Raw genomic sequence first — 22,340 nt, 5'->3', positions numbered from 1 at the left:
TGCTGAATATGTGCATATCGCTGTCTGTGTGTTTGCCCTATCTGTTTGGGCTGCATGTGTCCGTCTGTCTGTCAATCTGTTCCCAGTGCAGTCTGTTTGCCAATCTGTCATATTCTGTTTGCTAGATAAGGAGATTGGGAGAATGTGTGTATGTTTGTGTATGTGCGTGCACAGAGCAAATTCATTTAGACTCTACAGAGATGGCAGGCCCCTATTGCTGTTTCCTTACAGCTGAGAATATGCATGCACTCTGTCTTGTATCGTCATATATAAATGATTTTGCAGTTTGAAGGACACACACAAGGACTAGAAATCACTTCAATGAAGCTGTATTAGTTTCCCCACAGTGACTGGTGTGGCCTCCGACACAGGTTACACACAACCGGCTGACATTTTTCTACAATGCCGCTGATACATTCTTAGCAAACATCTGGCCTTTTCTGACCAAACACTAGGAACAAAGGAATTTTTCAAACTAACATGCAGAGTAAAGAGAATTGTTCTGTAAAAACTCAAAAGCTTTTAAATGCAACTCACTGTGAGAGAACCCTGCATACTATATGTGTTTACTTTATACCTTGATTAAAAAACAATTATAGAGACATTAAAGGAAATGAGAGAGAGGGAATAGGGAAATGGCTAAAACTGGGACTTTGTGGTGTGTAGTCCATGTTTTAACCCTTAATCCACAAAGAGGTCCCCTCGAAAAGTATTTGGGGTTATGAGCAAATTGGTTGTTCAGGTTGTTCAAGCATGGACAACATTACAAGAAACCTGTATTATTTTTTCTTTATTTTTTTCCCAGAGTCTAATAAAAGTTCTTGGAAAACCTTCTACACTTGAAAAACACTCTGCGGTAACAGTGTGAGAGAAAAAAAAAACCTTCACTCCTCACTTCACATTCTTCACATTTCAAATCTATATTTAACTATGGAAAAGTGTTGAGTAACTCCTTTGCATTCATAGCCGCTGGACTGTGTGACGTGGGAGTACATTTCTAACCCACCTGTGAGTAACTTGTTGATCCAGAGCTTCTTCTGGGGTCCCTCCCAGATGCCGGGGATCCCCCCTCCTTCTGACTGCCAACAGAGGACGAGTCTGAGCAACTACTGTGCACTGAGAGAAACAGAGAGAACGTGTGCAGTTATAGTTCTATAAATATGTTTCGCTCACTGCAAAGCCGGTGGTGGAAAATCTCGTTGAAACACTAATACAAAGCTCCATCCAGGCAGAAATTTACATTCATTTAGTGTTTTTGCCATGTGCATTGCATGTGTGCATTTTATAGCACATAAATCAGTATGTCATAATGTTTTCTTGAAATTAAAGATGGATGCAGGCTGCGTATGGGAGGCACAAAGACGGAGCAGTCAGAGTGAGAAAGCATTTTCCTCATCCTGTTCAATGAATTTCTAACACTATGTTCTGTCCCAGAGGACAATTCATGCATTGAAATCCTGAGCTGCTGCGCTCAATGAGACACCTGGTGAGCAGTATGTGCATTACACTGAGCTGTGAATGGGAATTCACTTTGGCTCTAGGGCAACAGCAGCCTTTAGAGACTGTATGGTGGGTCTGGAATCTGAAGAATTTTTAACAGATTGGCTGTTTTCTTTGAATTTGTTTATGTTTTAAGCTTGTCCACAGATCATCTTATATATCTTTTCTTCAGCTTCCCTCTTTGGTATCTTTGTGAGTAATTTCCTTCACTTTCAGGGAGATTTGTAATTGTACTCAGCGTATTCAGCAGGGAACTGTTGTGAACCTGTTGCTGATTTTCAGTGTAGGTGGAGTGAGGACTAAAGTTTTTCTTCAAATATAAGAACAATCGTGTGTTATTTTAAGTTTCCTTGCACATTTTGCCTGATTCTCTTTGACTTTCAGGTAATTGACAATTTTTCTTAGTTCATATTGCAGCCTGAGGATGAACATACTGATATTTGTTTTGAGGTGTGAAACTATTAACATTTCTGCAATTCAACTCTATTTTAACAACTCAGAAATATCTCATTGCTTGGCTAGTTTCTACAGGAAGAGATTTTAAACCCTTAGTTATTAAAGGAGCATATTTTATATTAACAGTGAACAGGGAGAATGAAGCAGGTTAGCTTGTAGGAAGAAACCCACAGAAAAATAACATCACCACCCAACTTGGTAGTTCCTCTCAGCATTTTAGCATTTTCCGTTTGTTATTTTGATTTTATTTTATTCACAGCGTCATTGCTTTGTTTCTCAAATAGACTATAATACAATTTTAAAAAGCTCTAAATCCCGCTAAATGCTGCATGCCTAATACAAAAAACAGTCAGAAAAGTTACCAACTAGATACTGAACAACATTTGCTACATGCATCTAGATCAGACAGATCATTTCCTGAGAAATGGCCAACATAATAGGCCTATGGGATCAATAAAGTTGTTGAATCTTGAATCTTGAAATTTGTGGAGACCAAAACATAGCAAAAGTTAATATTGAACTAATATTTTTTTTGGTGTACAAAATGACACCGCAGTATTGGTGGTGTATTTATGTGGCCAAATATTGACCAGTTAACAGATCATTAAGGATACACAGTAAAAACTATGACGAAAAATCACTTATACATTAATTAGGTTGTTTAAAGCCATGAAAGCTCTCATTCATGTAAAACAAAAACTCGACAAACCTTTGGTTGCTTTAGTTACAGGGGGTTAGAGGGGAAAGTTGTGATGTGATTTTATCATAGCAGAAGAAAAATCGTGTTTCTACACTCAAGCATTTTGACTGTGCTACATATTCTCTCCAGGCATGTCACAGCTCTTCAAAATTTCTCAGTGTGAGACAAATATCAAAAATTCATGGAATAGCCCAGGGGCTTGAGACTGGGGGAAAAAACCATGTACCATGTTATTACCTTGTCACATGGGACATATACCCAGGGCCCATTTTGTTTCCTGTCTGTATTCTCATGACCACCTCACTTTCAGCTCATAAAGCAGATTTGAACAATCCAGTAATCCAATATGTAACATAAAACCGGCCAACTTCCTGTAGACACCATTTGAACTGTAAAATTCTTCAGACTTTATATATCTGTGAGGTTAGCAATATAAAACTGCAGTACTTAAATGTAAAACTTTGCGCTGAGTTTTTTTGTGTTAGCTACATACCTGTTGATATCTGTTCAGTTTTAGACACATATTGAAGTCTTTAACTGTGAAATCCATGACATGCAAACATTTCCATTTCAAATGTTTGATGATCAAGCTTTTCTTTCTGTACTATTCTCCTACCAGCAAATGTAGGCATCCCACATATACTGTGTTGCAGATGCTTTTCCTTCTGTAACTTACCTCTGTCATTAAGACTGTAGATGGAGTCCAGCTCTGAGCTTTGAGTTCCTGTGGCGTCCAGCAGCAGCTTACTGGAAACCCCCATACACAGTGACTCTTTCAGACACAACTCTGGGAGAGGAGAGAGAGGAGCAAATAGAAAAAAATCATTGAAAGATACGATTTTTTACGAATACGATGTTTTTATAGAAAACACAGTATTTGCAAGATGTTATTATGTCATTATGATATAATGACATTTTATGCCAGTTACAGTGCATTTTGCCCAGTGTATAAACTCAGTCAACTACAGGAAGCAATGGTGGGTTTTGTGAATTAAAGTAGATAGATAAGATAGTATAACTAGAACGTCATTGTTTTTGGAAAGCCCAGTATAAAATCAAAAGCCAGACAGCAGATGGAAATGGTGCTGGTTCTTTTCATGTGTACTAAAACTGACTAAACCTACCCCCTGCACTATATTTAGAGGTATTACCACATGTTTTCAACCAATCTCCACATAATGTTGGGATTCAGATAAAGGATAAAATGGCCCTTTAACTTTGCGATAGACTTGGCCGTGTGCTGAGGGTGTGTTCCTGCTTTCTAACTAAAGAATGTTGAGAATGCAACCAAACAATGAATTTGGCACCAGATTAGGACAATGTTAAACATGACCAAATATAGACAGTGTCAGAGAAATATTGTTTATGAGAAATATTATGTTTACTGCACTTGATGTACATAGAAAATACATAATTAGCATTGCACCAGTAGAACACTGTTTGGCTCATGATGAACAGTTAAGTAAAAACATAAAAGTAAGCATACAGTATATGTGTATGCAAATATTTATCTATGTGCAAGTGCTTACTAACAGTTGATATGTATGTGCAAGTGAATACCCACAATGCAAACCAATAGTTCTTTTAGAGATTTGGGTGTGTTAGTGGTTGCTAATGTAGCCTCAAGCCAGTGGCCTCAACCAGAAATGAGTTATGCCTGTGTTTCTAGTTATGTGAGATGAGTTGATCATGCTTAATGCAGCTTCTTTTCTGTATGCAGTAGTACTCTCAAAGAAGAATAAAACTGCAAAGAGTCCACAGTTTCGGTCTCTGATGTCAAAGGTCAAAATGTACCTGTGTTGTTGATGGCATGCGTCCACAGCAGATGCGCAATATCATGGGTCCACGTCTTTTTGTCTTCCCTGTCCTGTGCTTGCAGCGTGATGCAGTCTCTAGTTCGAGGAGCTTGACGGACCCAAACCTCAAACTTCAGTCCGTCCTCACCAACACTCTGAGTCAGACCCATCTCACCCGTCTGCAGAGAGAAGAGGATAAAAAAAGTCAAAACACTGGATTGGAGTGGAACAAATGGAAGGGAAAAAATAGAGGAGATGGGAATAAAAACTAAGACAAATAATTGTAACTGCAGCGCAGAGTGAAGAGCATAAGGGAAGAAATTAAATGAGGCAAATCAATCGAGGAATTTTAGTCCTGTCATGAAGAGTGCAGCCATTTTCAGTTTGTCTAAGTTTGTTTCAATTGAATCAGTATTTAAAATGAATTCCTACAGCATTTGGGAGAGAGGGAGATAATGAAATGTTTGTGTGTGTAGTTTGTGTGTCTGTGTGTGTGTGTGTGTATGTGTATGTGTGTGTGTGTGTGTGTGTGTGTGTGTGTGTGTGTGTGTGTGTGTGTGTGTGTGTGTGAATTAGAGAGTGACTGCTTCTGTTTGAGTGCTATGTACCTTGATGCTGTGTTTGTAGCTGTAGGTGGTGCGTCCCGGGCTGGGGCTCTTCTGTTTGGTGAAGATGACGACGTGTTGATAGAGGAAAATGTTCCTGACACCCACTCTCTTCCTGCGAGCTCCTCCACACACAGTCAGCTCACCCTGGCGCACCAGCTCACCACGCTCCGCCACAGGGATCTGAAATCACACATTACACAGACGCAAAACACAAATTAGTAGGATACACTTATCGTGGCTTCCATCCCACACCCAAGGCCTTGATTTGCAAAGGTATCATCTTAATTTCTATCTTAAGAGGCCATTTAGCCTTGACTTGTGTTAAAATCATGTTTTCTTTGCTTGTTTTTGCACTGGACAAATACTAACTCTTTAAAAAGCCAAAAGGTACAGCTCTCCTGCTCTCAGCACAAAAATAAATCGCTCTACATTTAAGAGTCCTCATAGGGTTTTCAACACATTTATGACCTGACAATGTCTTGTTTTGGAGGTAAATCTCAACAACTTCCACCTACTCACAGTTTCGGTTTGGAGTTATGAGACATTTCAGCTACAAAGACTGAACAGTTTTTATCCTCAGTTCAATAAAGAAAAGGACAAAGCAGTATTATTACACAGTGCCTTGCATGGTGACATATTCTCTCTTCCCAAGGATGCTCCATTCTGTTGGATCTTTGCTCTAATTGGCCAGCTGACTCATGCCTTTTGTAAAAAAAAGGACTTTATTGTTCCTGTCGGTTACAAGGCTTAGACTTTGTGATATTGTTGTGAATCCTACCAGAGATATACTTACAAAGACTTACAAAGCCACAAACAAACATGGCAACATAAACAATACATTTCTCAGCCATAACTACACTGACAGTAAAAGTAAAAGCACTCATACTTTTCCAGCAACTGATGACAGAAAACTTTATTTTTAATCCTCTAGAGATGTGTGGGTTATCATACAAGTAGATGCTTCACACACATTATGAACACCCACATCCACACCCACCTATACACACACACACACACACACGCACCTGCACTTACAGGCGTTTCACTTGGAGAGCTGTTGCAGCGCAATTTGAAGTAGCTCAATGGGAGTGTTTGTGTTGCCATAATATCCCCCCCTCGCGCGCTCGAAAGGCGGAGGAGCGGAGGTCGTGTGTGGGAGTCAAACGTTTGTCACGACTAGCTCGGAGTAATACTGCTGTGTCAGAGAAGCACAATATAGGGCAAATGGACATGGTGTTTTCTGACTCTTTGAAAAAGGTTAGAGCAAATCCACGCCAATAATAGAGGCACAAAAATTGTTTCTTCCTGGTTTTCTAAGAAAACTGGATTTCCTCATGCTTCCTTTTCTATTTTTTTATTTGCTAATTTTGCTTTTTGAGCGAAGTAAACCAAACCTTATTGGTTTGATAAGTTAACATTGAAATACACCAGAAGTTCTTCCTAATGCACAGCAATGCTGAAGACTGTAAAAAAAAATGGACTTGCTAATGCACTTCAAATTATTTCCTTTTAGTACAATTTAAACATATGTAACATACACAGTAAATGTACCTTTTAAATTCATAATAAAGACCCATACATTCCCTCCATTGAAAGACTGCTATAACAATTTCATCTCTTCCACCAGCCTGACCTCATCAAGACGAGTTAGTTTTTTCCCCCTTTGAGAAAAGAAAGTGGGACTTGATTCACAGTTGCAGAGTCACAAACTAGGACAAGCTTTCTCACCGGACATCCGACGATGAGGTCACTGGCCCTTAGGTCCTCACCGTGCCGCTGGGTGTGTCTTAGGATCGACAGGGCGGAGTCTGAGGCAGGGTTAAGTCCACCCAGCTCCTCCAGGGCCTCGCAATATTGCTCTAGTCTCTGAATGGGAGCCTGAAGACAGTGAGGGAACGCCAGAGGGGAGAGGGGGGAGGCTGCAGGGAGTTTGGACTGCAATAAGAAGGAAAGAAAAGAACAAATAAATGTTAGACCTTGTTCCCTCTTTTAGGTTGTTTTGTAGTTTTGTTCAAACGATCACTGAATGTAGCTTAAAACACTCAAGTCTTCACAATGCAACAAAAAATTCAAGAGTCAGGGGTCTTGACGAATACTGGGGAAAATTCAGTGGGAGAACTTTGTGTCTGAGACTGGTCTGACTGCATCTTTACTTTTATCTTTACAATCTTAAATTATTGGGGGTCTGCAGTTGTTTTTTAAAAATGTTGATTTTACCATAATGTACCATATCAAGAAAATGTTTCCCATTAAACTAATCATGTGAGTCCATCACGGCAGCTTAATCATAGACTCCTAAGGCTTAAACCTTTCATAATAATTACTTCTCACATCCTTACATTGGTTATTGCAGGTTTGCAATCCACTGATCACTATACTTAGTTATTTGATAAATGCTTTGCATTCTCCTTACATTGACACAGAAAACATTTTAAAATATTTAAAAAAACAGTTTTGCTGACAAATCTAAATCATCTTTAGTATTTCAAAAAAGTTGGGAAGATGTGAAAATGTAAACAAAAACAGAATGCAATGATTTGCAAATCTCATCAACCAATATTTTATTCACAATAAAATATTAGGTCATTTGACTTTAATGGCAGCAACACATCTCAAAAAATTTGGAAGAGGGGCAACAAAAGGCTGGAAAAGATATTCCCACAAAGCAAAAACAAATGGAGGAACATTTGACAACTAATTAATTGGCCACAGGTCAGTAACATGACTGGGTACAGAATGAGACAGAGCTTCTCAAATTTGCGCCACAGTCGCCCCATTGTGGAATGATTTCAGAAAAATGTTCCTCTATGTAAAATTGGAAAGACTTTGAAGAATATCATCAAAAGATTCAGAGAATCAGGAGGTATCTCTGTGCGCAAGGGACAAGGCCAAAGGTCAAAACTGGATGTGCATGATCTTTGGGCCCCCCAGATGGCACTGCATTAAAAAACAGGTCTGATTCTCTACTGGACATCACTGCATGGGCTCAGGAACACTTCGAGAAATCACTGTCTGTGAACAGTTCACTGTGCAATCCACACATGTAAGTTAAAGCTGTATGATGCAAAGAACAAGCCACATGTGAACACGATCCAGAAACGCCGCCAGGTTTTCTGAACCAAAGCTTATTTAAAACGGTCTTAGGCAAAATGGAAAACTGTTCTGTGGTCACATGAATCAACATTGGAAATTCCTTGTGGAAACCGTGGATGCCCTGTCCTGTGGACTAAAGAGGAGAGGGATCATCTAGCTTGTCATCAGCAGACAGTTCAAAAGCCTGCATCTCTGATAGTATGGGGGTCCATTAGTGTAAAGTACATATAGGTTTTAGAGCAACATATGGTCCCATCCGCACAACGTCTCTTTCAGGGAAGGTCTTGTATATTTCAGCAAGACAATGCTAAACCACATCCATGTAACCTGCATCCATCACAACAGCAGGGCTTTGGATGAGAAGAGTCTGGATGCTAAACTGTCCTGCCTGCAGTCACGACCTTTCACTAATAGAAAACATTTGGCACATCATAAAAGAAAATATCTGGCAACAAAGGACTGTTGAGCAGCTAGACTCCTTTGTCAGACAAGAATGGGACAACATTCCTCTCCTAAAACTCTTACAACAGATGTCCTCACTACCCAGATGTTTATAGACAGCTGTTAAAAAGGGGATGTTAGACAAGGGTAAACATCAGCCTCTTCCAACTTTTTTGAGATGTGTTGATGCCATCAAATTCAAAATGAGCTAATATTTTCCATGAAATGGTAAAATCTCTCATCTGATATGGTGTTTATGTTCTACTTTTGTTCTACTTTTGTGTCTAACTTTTGTAGAATTGGGGTTGTAGTTGATTTTGGCTTTGATATCTTAAATGCTCTGGCATACTATGCTGATAATTGATTGCTGTTGATTGCTGATAATTGATTGTCCTCAGCTCTGATTTGAACTGTGTAAGTATTTATTGTGTCTTGTTATGATTTATTTTTTATTGACTAATTTTCCTTTGATTGATTAAGTGAATAACTGCTTGTTGTTGATTGGTGGTTGTGGCTTCCTACTCCTTTCTAGGTTAAGCTGAATGTGGACTGAGCCATTGACTGAGACACTTGAAACATGTCCCAATGACCTGCCAAACTATTTTTGATTACTAAATGACATTTAGGTTAAGCTTGAGGACAAGAACAGGTTAACATCTATGTTTACATGTTATCATTTTTCCAATTTTGGTGAAGAGGTCTTTTGGTCTGCTACAATTACACTTCAGGCATGTGCAATCAGGATAATTATTGTTTTGGTTATTATGTCTTGAAGTTACAAAGAGCAAAGCTTGATTTTACCATCGTCATTGGTCCAAAAATACAAATATAGTACAGGCATAATGAAATTTCAATATTTCACTTCAAAATCATGCTCTCCATCTGGGTTTATTTCTAATCACATAGACCATGTGAAATTAGCCATATGTGGTATTTCTGTCTTCACTGGCAAAACAATCATCACCACGTGATTATCATTTTCATGCTGCCTGAACACCAGTTTAATGTCTATCACCATCACGATAACCTTAAAGCGTCCTACAGCCATAAGCTATAATGAGCTCAAGCTTTTTCAAGCCTCCTGCGGGATATGTCATGAGCCGACTCTGCCGCCTGCTGGTGGCTTCATAGAAATGCTGCTTAACGTGACATATAATAACTGCAGCCTCAAAGATCTTAAGCACTGTGATCTCTACTTATAAAGTCATCTTAGTAATCTCACAATGCTGTTGATGTATTAGTTTTAGTTAATTGTAGCTTGCAAGCTAAAATTACTTTCTCTATAATCCACCTTTAATTGGCTTTTCTAGTGTACATTAAACACGTAATTAGCTTTACTGTATACAGCACATTTTTAATTGCTGCCACTGCTGAATAAAGCAGCTTTAATTGGTTTATGCTTGTGATGTGCTCTTAAATGACTCATAATGATGTTCTCACAGAGTGGTTTAACAGATTTTTGAAAAAGAAAATAATCACATAAAAATGTTACTTTGTCGAGAGATACTTTTGGAATAGTCCTTTTTTAAAATCTCTTTGAACACAACAAGCGGATGTTTTTGAGATTCTGTTTTATCTGACACTAGCTCCATGATTAATCTTACCTTAAAAAAGTCAGCAGCCTGTGTGACCAGAGGAGAGTCCAGCTCTGGTTTGTTCCTAATGTAGTTGGAATACTGCAGAAACTGTTCCCGCTGTATGGGAGAAAGAAGAGCAGGAACACACGTTGAGTATGTGCTTAGCAAAAGAAATACATAAAGTCCACCAAGGCCCTAAAGAAAGAAGTTGGCATAGCATTTAAAAAAAAATGTTTACCAAATGGGTCTTTTTTAGTGCAATAAAAAGTTAAACTGCATTCTGTAATTTAAGTTACAGGCCTGCTTTCATTTCTGTTCAAACTTTTGATATTTTTACCTCCTCAGACCTAAAAATCTCTCTCTATATATATATATATTTTTTTTTTTTTTTTCTTTTTTTTTAAATTTAAATTTATTTATTTTTTTATTTTATTTTTTTTTCTGGAATGATCGGAGAGGGGCAAATTGGGATAAAGTAGAACTGAACCTCAAGCATATGATTGAGCAAGTAGCACGACAACCACTTTCTGTGGACTCTTGGTTTTAAGCATTAAATTTACTCTGTGGTCCCAGTAGCAAAACTTAAAATAAAACAACATTAATTATTCCTATGTTGAAAAAAACAAACTTACTCAACTTACATATTTGCTGAAGCAGTCCTGTTGCAATAAGCTCTGCAGAAGAGCACCCTCCATTGCAGGGAGTAGGCTCTGTGAGTGAAAGGTGCTGAGGGTTGTCCAGCTGGGGAAGAGGGTGTCTGCCTTCCCCCTGATGGAGGCTGGGGTGTCTGATAGCTCCAGTAAGGGAAGATATGTCTCTTCTACCCCCTTCAGCACAGTTACATACTGCCTTTCTGAGCTCAGCATCATACACCAGAGCAGGTAGAGCTTACTGTGGGATGGATGAAGACGAGAAAAGAAATTAAGTGAAGATAAGGAGGGTAGGAACATGGTTAAATAAAAGAGAAACAAGTGTGGGAAAAAGAGGAGAAGTGGGAGTGAGTACAGCTGTTAGCAATAGGCAGAGATCAAACACTTAGTAATGATACAATTATCTAAGATTACATGCTGACTGATAAAATCATGGTCAAACAGACTTCACTTTACTTAAATTATCCAAGAAAGAAAGAATCACGTTTCTCTTTCATCTGAGCCTGTTCTGCAGCTCAAAATCATACAAAAACACACCTCTGAGCAGTTGAACCAGCCCTGTCTGTGCCCGTCTCCCTCTCAGTCCTCCCTAGCAGCACGTGTTGCCGTGGCGAACCTGTGTGATCCACCACCTCCTTGCTGCTGACCTCCACTCCTCGGATCAGCACCCCTCCACCACCTCCTCCTCCATTACCCCATCCAGGGATAGCTGCAGCCATGCCAGTGGTGATAACCGGGTCAGCTAACGTTCGTCTCCCCAGCCACGACATGGGCGAGTTACGGTTTCCGCCACCAACTGGGGATTCTGCAGGTTTGGGGGTCGCTGTACCTTTGCGGGGGGCCAGCAGAGCCTGTAGGTCAAAGCTCGGATGTCGCTTTCTGGGTGGCTTAGGAGGGAGTGGGGTCTCTGGGGGCTGGAAGGAGATGGATATTACCATTCACTTAACAACTACACTTGACAGATAAGAGGTGAACCAATACCACATTGTGGGCCTTTGAAACCATTGAGGTTCACTGAGCTATTTTAAATGTTTAGTTTCTGTTCAGTGTAGAACACAAGTGAACTCTACACTGGTGCATTATGAAAGATTCAAAAAAAAAAAGTTGTGGGAAACTGCAGCTTGAGGTAAATCACCACAAACAATCCCATTTTCAAGACTTCTTTAGGTTTATAGTTAAAATAAAGTAACACATTAATTGTGATTTTAAAGTAATAAAATGTGATGGTAACAATATTTTACACTAGAAAAAGTTACTATATAGGATATAAAGATGCATATTCCCTTTTTTTGAACAAGTTGGATTATTTGGACGATTTTTCAAATAGTGATTTGCTGAATAATGAATTATCTCCTTTACTATCATTTTTTATGAAGTATAATACTGATTTATTTTGTCTCATTATCTGGAAACTCTATAGAGAAATTAAATAGACTGACAATGTAACTGAAAAATTAAAGTACTGGAAAAAGCTCAAATTCCAAAAATGATTCTAGCTTAGGTAAATGTCCTTATACACCCATAAACTGTATTGGTACATACTTTGTGTGATAATGCAAAGGACACTGAGCTGCATGCAATGGAAAATTAAAGTTTTCTGAGTAAATCCAACTCACACGAGAATATTTTGTTTTTCCTCCTAACATAAGACAATTTGACCTGTAAGTCAATGCTGCCCCCCTGAAAGAATTCCTTTAGTAGCCTCATAGGGATTTTTTAGAAAATATTTGTTTTACTGATAATAAACTCATAGTTCATATTCAAACAATACAATATTATAATCAAAACCACTTCACCAATTAAGAATTACTGTATGTGTATGGATAACATCTTGCTGCAAATGAAATTATATATTATGTTAAGGGGCAAAATAAATCATAGCATTTGATTCGATCCCGCATGACAGCAGAATGGAATGAAGAACAGTATCAGACAAATAATATCGTAACAAACAAGAGAAATGTGACACATTCATTACAAAACAAAACACAGACTCACACTCTTCTTAGCTGGATTGAGGAGGTTCTGCAGGAACTTCCCTCCTCCAGCTCCTCCGGTTGATCCTCCACTGCCTCCACCTGATCCCTCCTTTTTATTCCCTTTGTCTTCTCCTATTTTCAGTGTGGAGCAGGTCTGCGGTCTGAACAGTGATGCCAGGGATCCCCAGGACTGCAGCCCCCCTTCTCCCCCACCAGCTCCCAGCCCCCAGTCGCCTTCTCCCTCGGGACCCATCAGGTCCCACAGGCTGCTGGCCGAAGTTGTCTTCTGCTTCCCCTGGCCCTGTCCCTGGGTCCTATCAGACTGGAGGAACCTTGGTTTGACATGCGCTACAGTCCTCTGGTAGCGCTCTACTGTATGGGTCCAGAGGTCCAGGAGTGCCCCACCACCGAGCTCTAAGGCTAAAGCCCGAGCATCCTGGAAACGGGATGGGGGTATGGGAGGGAGGGAGGCAAGAGGGCAGGTGGAAGACAAAGAAGAAGAAGAAGACGTGGAGGAGACTGCATCGCACCACTGGCTGGCCTGCACAGGAGACAAGTGATGAAGATTTAAACATTTTTATGTGTTTTCATAACTTCCTGTGTAGCAGATGGCCTGCTGAGCTGCCTTACCTCAGTCAGTGTGGACAGAAGCCTCTGTGTGCTATCCAAGGTTGTCCAGCAGTCAGACAGACAGTGGGACATGTCTCTCAGCTTCTCTCTGACAGGAGGCAGTCTGATTTGGATGTGACTTAGTCCTGCCCAGTCCAGCTCACACCAGCCCTCCAAATCACTGAGCACCGCCAGGGTCTCACTGTGCAGTTCCTAGGGGATTCAGGAATATCCACTGTGAGCTCTTTGCCAAAAGCATTTACTGTGGAAGCCTGACAAGATACACTTGGGAAATCATAAATGGGATAATGGCCCTTTAACTGTCCCTGCTGGGAATACACTGACTTCAATATTAACCAGTATCCACAAGAATGACACACACACACACACACACACAACCACAGGACAAAAAAGTGGGTTCAAGCCACATCTGTTTACATTTTAAACATTTAGTTTCTACCTTTTGAAGTCCTTCAGTAAGTAACAGAGCTTAAGGTTCCTATGGGATTAGTAGGATAATAGGAATGATAATCTATGAATTGTGACAGAAGGATTATTGTTTTAGTGTGAGATAATAAAGAGCCACCACATGCTGTGAAACCAAAGATTCTTGATTCTGTTCAGAACTAAGAAAGAAAACCTCAATTGAAATCACTCTGACTTGTGTAAAAATGTAAAACTGCTAAAAGTGAATCCAGCTCTCGAACCGGCTGGCGATTAGCCCCATTTGTTTGACACAAAGATGTTCAAGAAAAATAGAAATAATTATTTTTTACATAATATTTTGGGGTTTAGTGTTTTTTTTACACAATTACATGCTCAAAGCATTTAGAAAGAATCTCACTTTTTTAATGTGTACAAAGTCGTTCCCCTACTCTGCGAAAAAGTAAAAAAAAATGTTAAAGAAGAAGAAGTTTTTGTTTTCAGCTTTGATAAGTTTCAGTTTCAACAGAAGAAGCCCAAGATAGACTCACATCGTGCCATGGGAACAATATTTGCATTTCTGCTGTTCAGTTTAATTAGGCAGCAAACTCAAAAGCACAAAGTGCTGCTTCAATGTTTAAACAAGAGGAGAGGAGAAGAGCTTTATAGCTCATCAAGAGTGAGAGAATAAAAAAAAAAGAAACACGCTGAGTTGCACCCAAGTGAGACATACATGCATAGAAAGAATAAATATAGTCCAACAAGAAAGAAACATTCAGATCAAGTGTTAAAATGTTCCTGGTCATCGGGTTGTCAGGTTTACGCAACTCATGTCATTTAGGTCGAAAATTTATTGTGATTATTATGGAATATTTGGTTCCAAGTCAACACAGCCAGTAACAATAAGTAATAGTGAGATGGGGAGGCTGAAATGGTGCAGCACTATGAATGTTTTTTTACACAGACATAACAAGATGGAAGTAAGACACAAATTGCAAGCTGAAAACACAACATTAGTGTTTACAACACGCACACACACACGCACACACACACACACACAGTGTTTATGGGCATCATAGATCAGGGAAAACTCTATGAAGGACTGCACTAATACTGTATCTCAGTAAAATCATGATACACAATATATACCAGTACAATTCTCAGCAAAATTCTATTGCCTATGAATTCAGCTTTGTGTTTGTTTGGAGACCAAATTTTCTTTTAAATTAGCTTTAAATCCATCATGTGTTCAAGTGTTTGTGAGATTATATAGTTTTTTAAATTATATATATATATATATATATATATATATATATATATATATAAAATTTATTTTTTTACAATTAGTCATTTGGCATACACTTTTATCCAAAGCGATGAACACATGAGGTGTGAAGCGAAGTCAGGCTGAAGACACTGAAACTGAGGTGCCATGAAAAGAAATGGTTTGGTCTTGTGTGGCAGGAGGACCGGATCATGGTGATAACCGGTGCTGTGTGTATGTGTCTACATATGATTTTGACACTAGCACCAAATTGCACCAAAGTAAGTAATTTACAGGGAATTTCCTGCTGTCACTGAGATACTAAATGTGTATGCTAACATGAAAATAACAAAGTATACAATCTGCATGTTTATCAAATGCACTTTTTTGAGTGATTGCATGAGTGTATACAAACAAACAAATACACATATTTAGAAAAGTCTATTCTGTATAAAATATGTATCAAGAAATTGTATGAAACTATTTCAAAACGCCCAAATATTAAGCCTTGAACACTCACATTGGCTGATTCTCTGAATGTTTTAAACTTCTGTTGTTTCAGCGAAAGTCTGCTGAGGGACAACGGAGGATCCTTGTAGTCGTCCAACTGTGACTGGACTTGCTCAATCTCCTTATCACACTGTGGAATGAAGTCGCAGGGGAGAGGGGTGAGAGGAGGACACAACATGTGTTACTGTACAAGGGGGAAAGAGACATGAAGTGAGAGAAGAGAAAGCGAGCTGAGGAATTGAGAAATTCACAGGAAGTTGAGAGAAATCTGGGTTAATGAGAGAGGATGCATTGCATTGTGTGAGAAAACTAAGCCAGCAGAGAAAAAGCTCATTTTAGAGAAAACTCCCAGTTCACACAGGACTAAACATCACCATACGAGGGAGTTTCCACCCAGTCCCCTTTAGGAACAATAGGGAGGACGGGTTTGTTCAAAGCAGTAAAAGTCATTACTGAACGACTAGTATAAACTTTACACCAAAACCTTAAAAACAAGAAAAACATATATTATAAGCTTTTTTCCACCACAAAACGTTTTAGTGAAAATATCTAAAGTACAATAATAATAATTGTGCAATAAATAATCTAATGAGAATAATATCTGACTCATCTCCTTCCTGACACACCTTTTCCAGTTTGTCCACCAGCCCCGATAGTCGTCCCAGAGCTTCCAGATCGCGACCTCTCTTATTGGACACCTGAACGAGCCTATGGAGGGCATCGTCCACACTGTCGTAGAGTTTAGAGGTTTCAGCCAGGGCAGCCCTGTCGGGTTTCAAGTCAAAAATGACCAGGTTTATAAAAACGAAACGTTTACTTTGTCTTGCTTTTTTCATCAAAAATTCTGTCTTAGCCAAAAGTCGCACATGCAGGCTGGTAGCAAACATGTAATTATGGGAAAATTATGGGAAAGAATTGCAGAGCAACAGCTTGACAAAAAAGAACTAAATCAGCTTTCCCTTGCATTTGGCCTCATTGTTGTGCAGACTGAGCCAAAACTCATTATAGGGATACGTTCACATCTAGTCTTTCGATCAGTTTTAAGCTGTATTCCGGAACAAACAAACAACTCTGCATTGCTCAGTGGCCCATGTGATTATAACATCCTGCTCTCTTTCAGCTGGTTTGTATTTTTTTTCAGCTAAAAGTAAACAACTTCGTTTTCACGAATGAGGAATGTTTTTAACCTACAACTCATCTTGACAAAATAATCCTTCAATCAAACACAAGACTATGCGAGGGATGAGGACATGTACATTCCTTCCCTGGCCCTTGGTATCAGGCTGCTTGTGTAAGGTGGTTTTTGTATATCTGGGTATTTGCCTAATTAAAAGGTTGTTCTGCATCTCGTGGTTCCTTTTTATCTAAAACAAACCTATGTCTAATGTTAAGTGCACCTAAATGCAGCCTGATAAGCAAGTAAACAAGCAGAAGAAGGCAATTTTTATCCAAATATATCAGATTCACACACTGTAAATATTGAGTATGTTAGTTCTAAATCTGTAGTTAATACAACACACTGAATACTAAACAGTTAATTTCACTTCTTCCAATAATATTGATCCCCTCCTTCTTGGACGGCTCATGGTAATGTTTAGTGTTATGCTACAGCCCGTATTTTATTTTATACTGCGAGATGTTGTCCAGTCTGACATTCGAACAACCATTAAAATTCTAGTGCAGTAAACAAATCAGGCTTTAGCTACCTGCAGTCTGGTGACTTCTGTGCCAGTCCTGATGCACTATTGTTCAGTCCTGCAAGCCGGGCCCCACCCTTCTGCTGCAGTTCAGTTAAACGCTGGTCAGCCAAGACGCTGGTCATGAGCTGTCTGTGTTTGTCAATGCTCAGAGGGACTGCCTGAAGAAGAACAACATACTTATTCATGTTGCTGTGGAGGTTTGGGCTTCTGTCTCACAGAGACATTACACACTTGAGTCATCAAATCGCTGACACACTGCCTCAGAGTTACAAATGAGTTACAAATTATAAAATGATGGCAGCCTCCTGTACCTTGATGTTGTCTGGCATTGGCTCAGAGTCCATAGATTGCAGTGCTTCTCCCAGCAGTGAGAGGGCGCTCTCACAACGCTCCGTCAGACTCTCCAGACTCTAACAAAAGGCAAAAAGAACAATTTGAATTACTGAATTTGAAATGAGCTTTTAAATAAAGCATATATAAACTGTAAAGACAGTACAGGACAGAGGACATTGTATGAAATCCCTTCACTCAGTTCCCATACGAGAAAAAGGTCAGAGAAAGTGCAGAGTACAGGAAAACAATGTTTAGATAAAGGAGCATAAACTCTCTTGGAAACAGTTGAGTCATTAAGATTATCCCTTGATTTATCTTAAAACAACCACTTTTCTCCCCTGCAAACGTTGCTTTCCCCCACCTTACTGCCCCACTTTTTGTGGTAATATTTGAAAGTTAGGGTACACACAAGAAAAAGTCAGTACTTACAAACAAGTAACATGTGCCATCTGGACATTTTTTTGCTGTGACTTTATGTAGCTTAAAGTTGTGTTTTATTAATCTGTCCTTACACCAAAACAAGGAAATCACCATCATTAAAAGAATACTTAAACATCAGGAGGTGACTTCAGTTTAAACAATGTATCTACTTGGAGAGTACTATGTACTGTAAAAGTTGATGAAATCAAAAGAGACATTTTAAGAAAAACTATAAATAAATTAGCTTATACTAATAAACAGTTAAACAAAACTTCTCACTAGTCTGAAGGCCAGCCAGTCTGAGTGAGAGTGGGCGAAGTCTCCATCCATCTCTATGGGTAGCTGTTGTTTGTCTACATATTGTTGAAGGACCCCTGTTCCTCGCACCACGTGTATCTAGACAGGCCAGCAGAAGAAGAATTAGGCCAAAAAAATGGGCAGGAAATATGAAAATAGTTCAACAGACAACAGGAAAGGGGAATGTTTCCAAAAAATTTGAGACTTATATAATTAGTCAAAAAAAGAAAAAAAAAGACGAGATATGAAGAGATCAAGCTGAAATCAAACAAGCTCTTATCTCAGTCTCTTGTGTTAGCGGAAGTTTAATGTTTAGTGTTTAATATAGACTTAGCAAGTGATTTTTTTTGCACTCATGGCGTCTTCCTTAACGAATCTAAGTGCTTAATCCTTTTTTTTTTCAGCTCTCTTCAAAGAAAAACCTGAGAAAACTAAAGTACTTGCTTGTATGACTAACTTATTATCTCTGTTCATTAATTTATTTGCAGGAATGAAAGCAATTACTACCAAACACCAGAACGGGCTGAAAAATGGAGGGCGCGGTCCCACCAGTGTTAGCATTTTTTTCTGTGGGATGTGGGATTTCCTTTTGACGTGCTATGCTTTACTCCTGCCAGGTTAAAAGAGAAAACACCTGGCAGAAAGATCTCAAGTTATCGATGCAGACAAAACACGGAATTACTGCTAAACTGTAATTTAAAAACTGAATGGAAATGAGGCTCGAGCACAATGTGAGTGCGCTCTAGTTAAAAGCATCTGACATGGATCATATTTTAGCAAGTAACAGAAAAGTTTATTCTTTGCTTTTCCACATTATTTTGAATTTGATTTGTTTCTACTGAATTGTATAGGTCACCTCTGTTCCTTCCAGATTATGTGAGGGAGACTCTTGCTGTTCCTCCACTAAAATCAGAACGGATCCAAGACCACCAGGAATAAGCACCTGGAACCCACAAAAATGCACATGTGCTTGAAATAGCTGATCACATTTGAAGGCTAATGAAAGTGTACAAAGCAAATATTTAGCACATTTGCCAAAACAGTTTTTTTTTCTCCAACCTGGAACAGTTTAAGTGCAGAGAGGCACAGGGGAGAGGGTGGAGAGCGTCTGCTGTCCATTAACACCGTGAGACCTTTTTCTTTGGCTGCAGGCCTGTTGACAAACGATGGAGATGGAGGATGTTTATTGAAATTATTGACTTTGGATCTGTTTGTGTTGGTTTTCTCAGTTGTCCTGGATTATGATGCATAATGCAAACCCACTATAACCCTCAAATTCTTACCGAGTGATTTTGTGGTAGCAAGCCAGCACCTGGGACATCTCCTCCTCACAGAAAGGCTCATCCGATCCATCAGTCTCCATGACAACCAATGCGCGTCCCAACCTGTCCACTGTACCTGTGGAGCCCAGAAGTAAGTTTGAACATGTGTGCTAGCTGTGAGCTATTCATTGAACCAGTTTTTAGCCTATACATTTAAATATATTGCACCATTAAATAATTTGAATATGATAATTACGAGAAGTATGGCAATAGGGAATAACTAGATTTTACATTTAAAGGTTTGTCTTTTATCTTGACAAAAAAAATAATGAAAACATCAGCAACGTCAGACATATAAGGCTTTGTGCTGCCTGCTGACCAGCATAACAGAAGACACAAAAACTTGCCTGTCAACTTCAGCTTCCCTGACTGGACAAGCTCCGTGTCCAGATCTCGAAGCTGTGGAGGATCTTTAGATGTAACCTCATTTAGTTGGTCAGGACATGTCTCTCCTGTCCCCTCGTTTGAAAGATGAAATAAGGATGCACCCGATTGATCATTACACACAGGCACAGTTTCTGTTAGACAGATATGAATGTTACAGAAAATACTATAGGGGTATTTTAGGGCCTTTAGGGTGTAATATTATATAAAAGCTTCACACCTGTACTGCTTTTCTTTGTGTTCTCTGTCTCATCGTTCATTTTGATAGGTACTCCATCACATTCGTCAGCCTGTTGTTTTTGCTCCGATTGGTTCTCCTCCATGATTGGAGGCTTTATTACACTAGAGCAGGTGGCGGGGCTTGGTTGGGGACCTTTGCTCTGTGCTTTGGAGCCCTTGTGATGTGTACGCCCTCCAGACCTAGCCCTCCCTCTGGCCCCTTTTCCCTTCCTTTTCCTCCTAAACACAAAGCACAGAAAAGATCTAAATGTGGTACAACACAAAGATATTAATTATATTGTTCAGACACCACATTCTTCAGGATATCTTTTGTATCAGCTACTTCAGGCCTCTATGTGTGTAAGTTTGGAACAACCTGTACCTTGTGCATAGAGGTTGTACCTAAGTGATACTGATCTGCACTTTCATACAGAAGTGTGAAATGGAAAACAACTAAGACGAAAGTGTGAGTGTAAGTAATAAGATATGAATCAGTACCTTGGTGCTCTGAATCCCGCAGTTTTAACTTCCTTTCCCCTAGGACACACTCTGTCCTCTATGTTTCCTTTATGCCTTTCCTCTGCCACCTTTGGATTGGATGAACTCTTAATTTTAGAGCCACTTTCTCCACTTTCTAAAACTCCAGTGAATGGTCTCTCTGGTGCATCTGATGTTGGGGTGGTGGCATTACTGTCTCCACTCAGTGGTTTATCAGTATCCTCAAAAACAGAGTCTGAATGAGATCCATAATCTGAGTGGCCCTCTACAACATGTCCAACATTGTGATTTGCAAGGTCATGGATTTCATTTGTGACCAAACTATCCCCACTCTCTGAGTCTTTACTTCTGTGGACATCTTTGCATGGCTGCATTAGGCCATTACTATCTCTCTCCCTGCCCACCCCTGGCCTCCTCTCTTTGAAAGAGCCATCAAAAAAATGTTGGCAGCTTTCTAGGCCCCCAGAGTCTCTGTTTGATTTATCCCCTTCATCAGAGTCTTGGACAGAGGAGGAATACGACCGCCTCCCTCTGCCAGATAGAGTGACTCCTGGTAGAGGGCAAGGTGGTAGCCTGTCACCTTTGGAAATCACATCAGAGTCTCCTTTGGCACCAAGGACAGCCCGAAAACTTGCTGACCTCTCCATTCTTCCATTTCCCCAAGCTTTCCCCTTGCGAATTTTAATGGCTTTACCTCTTCTGCACAGAGGCAATGTCTTGGTCTTACAGATCCCATGCATTTCCAGGTACCGCTGCCTAGGGTCCACGCCTCCATCAGGACCCCCTCTCAGCTCCAATAGCTCCACATAGTCCCCGTCAAACTGAGTGGGCCTTGCTGTCCGCCCAAGCCCATCTTCACTGCACCTTCGCTGGGACAGTGCAGCCTCAGAGTCCAGGCCATCTGGTGGTAAACCGTCATCTTCCTCTTCATCCCAGGACCAGGAGTCCAGCTCACCAGAGGATGAGCCACCCCAGCCCCCAAGGCTGCTGCCTCCTTCACTAGGCAGGCGGGTGGATAAGGAGCCCTCGTGGTTGGACATCAGGCCCAGCTCATCAGATGGGTCATGGATGAATTTTGGGTAGACAACCTCCTTCCATGAAAGACGAACCACACCATCGCATGTACTGACCAGGCAGGTGTCGAGCCCTCCTCCAACTGTGCAAAGTTGGGATAAGACAAAGGTCGTATCGATTTCATGCATAAATATACATTAGCAGACATCCCACTTGTCCCGAAAGTTCAGTGAGTCAATAGGTTTTCCTTAGCACCCACCACTTCCTGACATTCTGACATGACATATCTCCCCTTTCCCCATACCATCTCTTTCCCACTTTCCTTGTACTCGCATTATGACAGATTACTTTAAACCATTGTCCCAAATTTAGCTCTGGATGAAACCTAAAGAAATAAACATAGGAGACATCTTTTTAAACTAAAACACCAAATAACAAGAATCCATGATCAGAAATGTGTTTTTGATTGTGGTGGCTTGTTGAAAGATCAGGGCTCAAGTTTTCTCGTGCTTTATAAAGCAAAAATTTCAAAAGTATTGGACACCTT

The 22,340-nt window shown here is 39.9% G+C and overlaps 1 protein-coding gene across 3 annotated transcripts in view; it reads right to left on the bottom strand.

Annotated features, from left to right (window-relative positions):
- The window catches only part of arhgef40 (Rho guanine nucleotide exchange factor (GEF) 40), a 37,466-nt gene that overhangs the window by 3,143 nt on the left and 11,983 nt on the right, over window positions 1–22,340 (bottom strand). For 2 of the 3 annotated variants that reach the window (XM_067523884.1, XM_067523886.1), the window contains 21 exons: window positions 20,780–21,935; window positions 20,283–20,521; window positions 20,026–20,196; window positions 19,640–19,754; window positions 19,416–19,509; window positions 19,213–19,299; window positions 18,339–18,455; window positions 17,618–17,716; window positions 17,313–17,464; window positions 16,233–16,371; window positions 15,617–15,736; window positions 13,431–13,622; window positions 12,820–13,341; window positions 11,359–11,735; window positions 10,813–11,062; window positions 10,199–10,288; window positions 6,789–6,995; window positions 5,061–5,240; window positions 4,451–4,631; window positions 3,333–3,443; window positions 1,007–1,116 (listed from right to left, as the gene is read on the bottom strand). In XM_067523884.1, coding sequence (XP_067379985.1) covers window positions 1,007–1,116; window positions 3,333–3,443; window positions 4,451–4,631; window positions 5,061–5,240; window positions 6,789–6,995; window positions 10,199–10,288; window positions 10,813–11,062; window positions 11,359–11,735; window positions 12,820–13,341; window positions 13,431–13,622; window positions 15,617–15,736; window positions 16,233–16,371; window positions 17,313–17,464; window positions 17,618–17,716; window positions 18,339–18,455; window positions 19,213–19,299; window positions 19,416–19,509; window positions 19,640–19,754; window positions 20,026–20,196; window positions 20,283–20,521; window positions 20,780–21,935 — 4,709 coding nt within the window. The remainder of the gene's footprint in view (window positions 1–1,006; window positions 1,117–3,332; window positions 3,444–4,450; window positions 4,632–5,060; window positions 5,241–6,788; window positions 6,996–10,198; window positions 10,289–10,812; window positions 11,063–11,358; window positions 11,736–12,819; window positions 13,342–13,430; window positions 13,623–15,616; window positions 15,737–16,232; window positions 16,372–17,312; window positions 17,465–17,617; window positions 17,717–18,338; window positions 18,456–19,212; window positions 19,300–19,415; window positions 19,510–19,639; window positions 19,755–20,025; window positions 20,197–20,282; window positions 20,522–20,779; window positions 21,936–22,340) is intronic. The other variant, XM_067523885.1, reaches the window with a different exon arrangement.

This window comes from Channa argus, chromosome 12 (assembly GCF_033026475.1).
Source record: "Channa argus isolate prfri chromosome 12, Channa argus male v1.0, whole genome shotgun sequence".
Classification (NCBI taxonomy): Eukaryota; Metazoa; Chordata; class Actinopteri; order Anabantiformes; family Channidae; genus Channa; species Channa argus.
The sequence above is the reverse complement of the archived record's forward strand: the minus strand, read 5'-3'. Positions and strand labels throughout refer to the sequence as shown.